The sequence below is a fragment of the Stegastes partitus genome, unplaced genomic scaffold (assembly GCF_000690725.1).
Source record: "Stegastes partitus isolate 25-593 unplaced genomic scaffold, Stegastes_partitus-1.0.2 Scaffold43, whole genome shotgun sequence".
NCBI lineage: Eukaryota > Metazoa > Chordata > Actinopteri > Pomacentridae > Stegastes > Stegastes partitus.
In genome coordinates this window covers 36,934-43,506 of record NW_007577774.1, presented here as the reverse complement: position 1 = coordinate 43,506, position 6,573 = coordinate 36,934, and the positions used below count along the sequence as shown (strand labels likewise).

Below are 6,573 nucleotides of genomic sequence, written 5' to 3'. Positions count from 1 at the left end.
GTATTTGAGATAATACAGATGTTTTTTCCCTTCGTCTGGTTAGATTCAAAGAAAGAACAGGATTTGGATTAAAATCACCAGCCTGTACTTGCAATAACAAACACACAGTTGGAGTCATGGTTGAATGAGACATCTCAATGTGGTCTCTAGAGGGCGCTGTCACACTGCAACTTTAGGGTATAAGGGTAACAGGACAGTTTCCTCTGAGCACTTAAACCATGAAGAGACTCCAGGAGGAGATCGCTAACTCAAGACATGTTCTGTGTTTAGGAGGAAAACATTCTTTTATAGATAGTATAAATCCAAAATGTTTTGTTTTTTCAGCTACACATTGAGTCAGATTCATCACCTCAGCTGCAAACCTTTACATACTAAGTTTGATTTTAACAAATTATTGAACAAATGCTGATCAGCAATATGCAAAAGCTACATTAATGACAGCATGTAATCTCTCTATAGCGACATTATTTGCATAATAATTACAGGAAGTGAAACTTTTTCAAATCTGTGCACTCATAAAGGCTGTAATTTCCAGTTTGTAGAAGATTTTTTCAGGGCTTACAGGCTCCCTCCCTGGATGAAATTGGACAAAACAAAAACATAAGGGGAAAAAAAACAATTGCCTGAGGCTGCACTTAAAAAAATGACACTGGCCAAACACCAGGCCCTGACGGATAACATAAGCGGTCCACGCTGCTTGCTGTGCAGAACGCTTGACAAGGCTTTGGCGGTAAAATCCCCCCAGGCATGGGGGGGGAAACATGGCTCAAGAAAAGCAATGATCCATGGAAACGCAGTTCATATTCTGTCCCGATTAGAAGATCTTAACAAGAGCAAACAACAACTGGGCTAAACAGGGGTCATGTGAACCGTTGGGTAATCCCTGCAGACTGTTGGGTGTGATTTATCATTCCAGAGGCCAATGCATTTTCAGACAAAACGCAGAAAATGTGCTTTCTGCTTTGAATTTTATACTGGGGGTCAGTAGCATGAACAGAGGATAATAGGTTGCTCTCCAGCTTTGTTTATGTGTTTGAGGAAGGAGGCCATTCCATCTGCTTTTTATATGTATCACCCCTGAGCCCACTGCTGTAGATGGCATATTTAATACATATTGTTTTTAAATACCCAACAAACCACTATAAACTTCATCATCTCTTTCTGTATTTTAACAGACATCATTTGCCATTTCACATTTTTTCATTGCTCTTGTAGCAACAGCCCAGTTATGCAAATCATTTTTCAACATAAATGTCACGACCGTGCCCCATATTTACTCCTGCAGAGGGAGGTCTTTCTGATTCTGGCTGGTGAGCAAAACAACCAACATCCTGCTCTTGGATTTTAAATCTCTAACCAGAAACTACTGAATTAGTGCTAAATGCAGAATGCAGCACCTCATTGCCTGGAGTTTATTCTTTATTCTTACAACTTATGGTAAGAAAATCTATTCTGCACTCTTTTTGTTGTAAGCGTCCACCCTGTGTTTGAAGTGTTTGATGATCACCATCTACTTTCTTGCAGAGGCTTGGGGTGAGATCAGGCTGAACCAGTCTCCCGCTGAGATGAAGCGACCCGGAGAGATGGTGAAGATGTCCTGCACCGTATCTGGGTTCGACATGAGCAGCTACCATATTCACTGGACACGAAAGAGGGCAGGAAGCTCTATGGAGTGGATTGGGAGGATGCGAGCGGGGTCAAACGCAGAGTATTCTAGCACCTTTCAGAGCCGTTTCGTCCAGTCGTACCATTTGCCCAGCAGCACCGCGTACCTCGACGTGAAGCGTCTGACAGCAGAAGACTCGGGTGTTTACTTCTGCGCTCGCACGTAGAGCACAGTGGCAGAAGACAGTAGATCAGCTGGTAGAAAACCTCCTCAGGCAACAAATACGACTGTTCCATCTCAGATCACCAGGGGCCTTCTGCTCATCTGTCTCTGTTCTGCTTTAAACTTTTTTTCCTTTTTTATCCTTAACTATGGCTGTTTAAAAAGACTTTTGTGTAATTTTAGATTGACACATCAAAAATTTTCTTTTTATTTTACACACTGAAATTTGAGGCTATGCTTAAATGACAGTATCTCAGGAACTTTTAAAGATAAAATCTCGAAATCTTCACGATTATCTCAAATTATATCAGTGATTCAGAATCTCCAATACTGGTCAAGTAGATCAAATAATCTATGATTGTGGGTGAGTTGGAAGAGGAAAAAGAAATTGCAGCTGTCTTTAAAAGTCCCACCTCTAAGCACACATTTACAAAAAACACGACAATGCAGAAATCAGCCAGTGATATATTCTGAACTACATGCAGTATCCTGTCACAATAACACAAAACAAAACATAGAATACTTGTCAATATGAAATACTTACTCACAGAAAGGGGGAAAAAAAAAGAAGTTATTTTTGTTGAGCTCTCATAACTGAGCAGCAGGTGTGACACAAAAACAAAGCTACTGCTCGATAGCCTAATCCCAGTGGAGTTCTCGAGTTTTAAACTGGTTCTCGAGGTATACCAAATAAAATGTAAAACTGTTTGATACATCAACAACAACCTATATTAATATCCATATTTTATGTTGTAAAAAATTCAGGCAAATCAGAGCTGGTGGAGCAGGATATCAGATTTTTATCCTTAATTTGACCAGTATTATTGTTTATACTTTGTTTAGCTTGTGAGAAAACTCTTTTTCCCCCTCTTCACTCTGTTTAACCACTATGGAGCCCCAGAAGGGACATGGAGGAAGGAAAAAACACAGGCAGACGAAAGAAAAAAATTGAGGTAACTTTTGCGAGATCTTGCAAAACTTTCTTGGGATCTCGTAATAACTTTTGTGAGATCTCGCAAAACTTTAGGTAACTCCAGCCCAGTAGGTGGCAGTAATGTATCTGAACGTTGCCAAATCAATAGAAGAAGAAGAAGCAAAACTATCGTATACATATGCTTCTAGGTCTTTTTAGCTTTATGGAGAAACGACAATGGAAGACACCAATCCGAGTTTGAGTATTATTTTGAAATCGGTCTAAAATATTAAAGACATTCAAGCAGTGCTTAGTAAGAGACACATTTTTCACAAAATATCTAATAAGATTGATGTGACTTTTGTGAGATCTTGCACAAGTTTTTACGAGATCCTGAAAAAGTTTTGTGAGATCTTGCAGATACCTCTATTTCCCCCCCCCCCCCCCTGTTTTTTTTCTTTCTCCATGTCCCTTCCAAGGCTCCGTAAACCACCACCAGAATAAAACACAAAAGCATAAACAGTGAGACACATTTGCCCTAAATTTTATAAATTATTTATGGAGGATAACAAAGAAGGAAGAGAACCTTAGTTCAGGCACAAGGCTCTGTGGTCTAAACACAAAATGCACAGCTCCTAGACACACACGTCTTGGAGTTGTGAAGCTGATAGCCAGACTTCCAGATCCACACTTCTCACTTTGCAATCAGCTGAACACATTTGTGTCAGTATTCACACCAGGGACTGTGAAATGATTTGATATGTGAGGGAAAATCATGCATATAAACATGCAAAACTCAGCCATCAATCAAAGAAAAAGGCAAAGTTCTTTCCACCAGTAACAATATTCCATCTCTAAGGTAAATGATGTCAAGGTAAAACAACTAGTTTCTAAATCCCTTTACATCGTATAAAACAAGGGTTCAGTTGTCTGTTCAGAAAACCAGTCTGCAGCTGTTTTTGTTTTACTCTCCAGAGACGGCAGCACACAACAGTCATATTTCTACATGAACAGTTCTGCTCCCTCAGCCTCAGTTCTCATGCTGAGCTCCTTGTCATGTCTGTCTGTATCTATCCATGGTTAACACAGACAAAAAGGATCAGAAGTTGTTCCTTTCATGTTGAATTCCTTCCTAAATCCGTCCATCAGTGACAGCTGTATTGAACGCCAAACATCGACGAATGCTTGATTTTGCAAGATTAAGTTCGGTTCAACTGTATTACTGTGCAATAAAGAATTCAGTTTGCAGCTCGGCATTAAAGACAGAGGTCGCAAACATCCACCAGTGACAACGAAACACACACACATCCATCCTGGAGTGGTTTTGTGGACAGTGATGTAAGGCTTTATAGCATCAAGTTATGTCCCAAAATGAGAGTTAGGCCAAAAACTTTTTGTTGTACCTTTGTATACCAGATAAATGAAGAGTTCATTTGCAAAAACAGACAACTCCATCTTCACAAAGCTTCAGAAAACCCACTTTTCCATCTTCTACCTGAGACAACATCCATCAAATTTTAAGTTATCTCTACTGTTGTCATTTCTACTGAGTCAAATCCACTCAACTTTAGTTTGACTGATATCATCTCAAGCAAGCAACAAAAAAAAGTTTTCTGAAAATCTACAAAAATGGAGTTATCTGTTTATGCAAATTAACTCTTCAAATATAGATGCTCAATTTCTCACAAAATATATATTATATGATTCATATTTATTGTATTTTATGTGGAATGCAGAAAAATATTCAACATATTTGGGTCAGCTGAATTTTGCCCGTCCAAAAACATAAAAAAAAAAAATGTAAGCTTGAATGAAAGCAGGCATAGTAATAGTAGAATATCTCCGAACCCATGCAATGACGTAGGAGGAGCTCAAAAAAGCAGATTCTCACAGGGAAACAGTTCATATTTAAGGGGATTACAAGGATTTGAAAAACCCACTAAACATCCTGCTGTGAACATGGCTTAGGGAAAGCCGACAGTCTTGATGCTTTCTCTATTTGTTTCCTGGAAAGTCTGAACCAACAGTTGTGCTCACCTGCAAAACATCTGGATTTAACTTTAGAAGCTCTGGATCAGGCCGGTTCAATTCAGGGGGTCTCCTGAGATGAGCACGATTTCTCACAACCACTGGGAGCGTTTGCTTCTCATCACCTTTTCTGTTTAGATATTCCTTTATCTCTTACAGCAGATATTTTAGTAGACATTTATCCAGAGGCCGTAAAGTGGATTTGGTGCCACAGATTCTGAAACAAACAAACAAATGTGATGAATTCTACTGACTGTGTGCATTTGTACACCTGCTTTAACACTGACATGAATATATTTTGTGTTATTTTACAGTATGCATGCCTTGTTACTACACTGTCATTACAATAAAAACTTTATTTTACTGCCTGCATACTCTGAAGTTATCATGTATGGATTCAGTTCTTCAAGGTCACATCAGTGCATGGCCACTCAAACATTACGTCCTACCTCAAATGGAATTAAACATTTTAAAAGACATTGTTTAAAAACATAAGAAAATCAAAAAGAACATCCTTTTGTTGTCACTGTATTGCTAAACCGTGGTAGATTTTCTTTGTGGGTATATCTTGCTGGCTACTTAATGGTTTATAATCTGATTACAAGACAGGATATAAAAGCTGGTCCAGGATTTTCACTTACATGAGGTTTAATCATCCGATTAGTCGTCGGAGGCATTTGTGTCTTGTGTCACAAAATCACAGGCCGTGTCTTCACATGACATTTAAATCGACTATCCGTGCCTCTTATGATCTTCAATGGATGACTGTTTTAGATGGTGTAAAAAGATTGTGTGACAATTGGATAATTGTCACACAAGAAGCTTTTTTTTGGAGAGAATTATCGCAATCACAAAAGCAAATGATGTAAATTAAAGAGTAAATCAACTTGTAATGTTGAACTAGTGGAGGAAGTCTTTTTTTTTTTTTAAATCATTATTTACATTCAGTTTATCTAATGATCATTAAAAGATGCTCGTCTTATTTGCTATACTGTGCTTTGTTACAGACATCTGGTGCGTGACTGTAACCGCTGTGGACGTATAAAAACAGCTGCCATCCAGATGTGCATCACAACAACCGACACCAGCAGACACAACAGGTAAGAAAAGTGTTCTTCAGCTACGTTTCTGGTTTATAAATGTAATATACAGCCCTTTGACTCTGCTGGTAACAGGTGCCAGTTTTTGTATTGGGGTTTATCACAGTGGTGGGAGGGAGGCTATGGCACCAAGATATACCTCCATACAAAAACCTCACGGTACAAACTAAGACAAAAACGACAAAACATTTTTAAAAAGTTGAAATTTTTTAAAATAATAATTGAAGAGGAAGACTGTAATAATGATTATTTTCTGCAAATTATTACTAAACGTCATATTTATGATACATTTATAAATGTTTCTTTCTGGTGCTTGACTAAAACACATGAATTTGAATCAACATATTTGCAGAATGGAATGCAAATGTGTTAGATCACAACACCAAGGGGTCACACAACTCTAAAAAACACACCTGACATGTATGTGTTTCATGTGTTACAGATTCTAAAACTTTATATTGTTCTCCTTCATGTTTTTGTTGAAGCAGTGAGTTGAGATGCAGCACTGTGATGCCCTGGATTACTGGGGCGGTGGGACCAAAGTCATGGTGTCATCAGGTAAACGGCTCGATCCCCATTTTTCAAATGTGACTAATGTGAGTTTAAATACAGAGACGTCAACCATCAAGATTGAATAAATCAAGCAAACATCCATCCATCCATTATCTATACACCGCTTAATCCTCATTAGGGTCGCGGGGGGG

The 6,573-nt window shown here is 38.5% G+C and overlaps 1 protein-coding gene across 1 annotated transcript in view; it reads left to right on the top strand.

Moving 5' to 3' along the window:
• Positions 1-1,286: 1,286 nt before the first annotated feature.
• The window catches only part of LOC103374830 (Ig mu chain C region), a 14,872-nt gene continuing 9,585 nt past the window's right edge, over positions 1,287-6,573 (top strand). The window contains 3 exon segments of the mRNA XM_074465737.1: positions 1,287-1,437; positions 1,525-1,838; positions 6,373-6,427. Of these exon segments, the coding sequence (XP_074321838.1) occupies positions 1,389-1,437; positions 1,525-1,838; positions 6,373-6,427 (418 nt within the window). The 5' untranslated portion in view covers positions 1,287-1,388.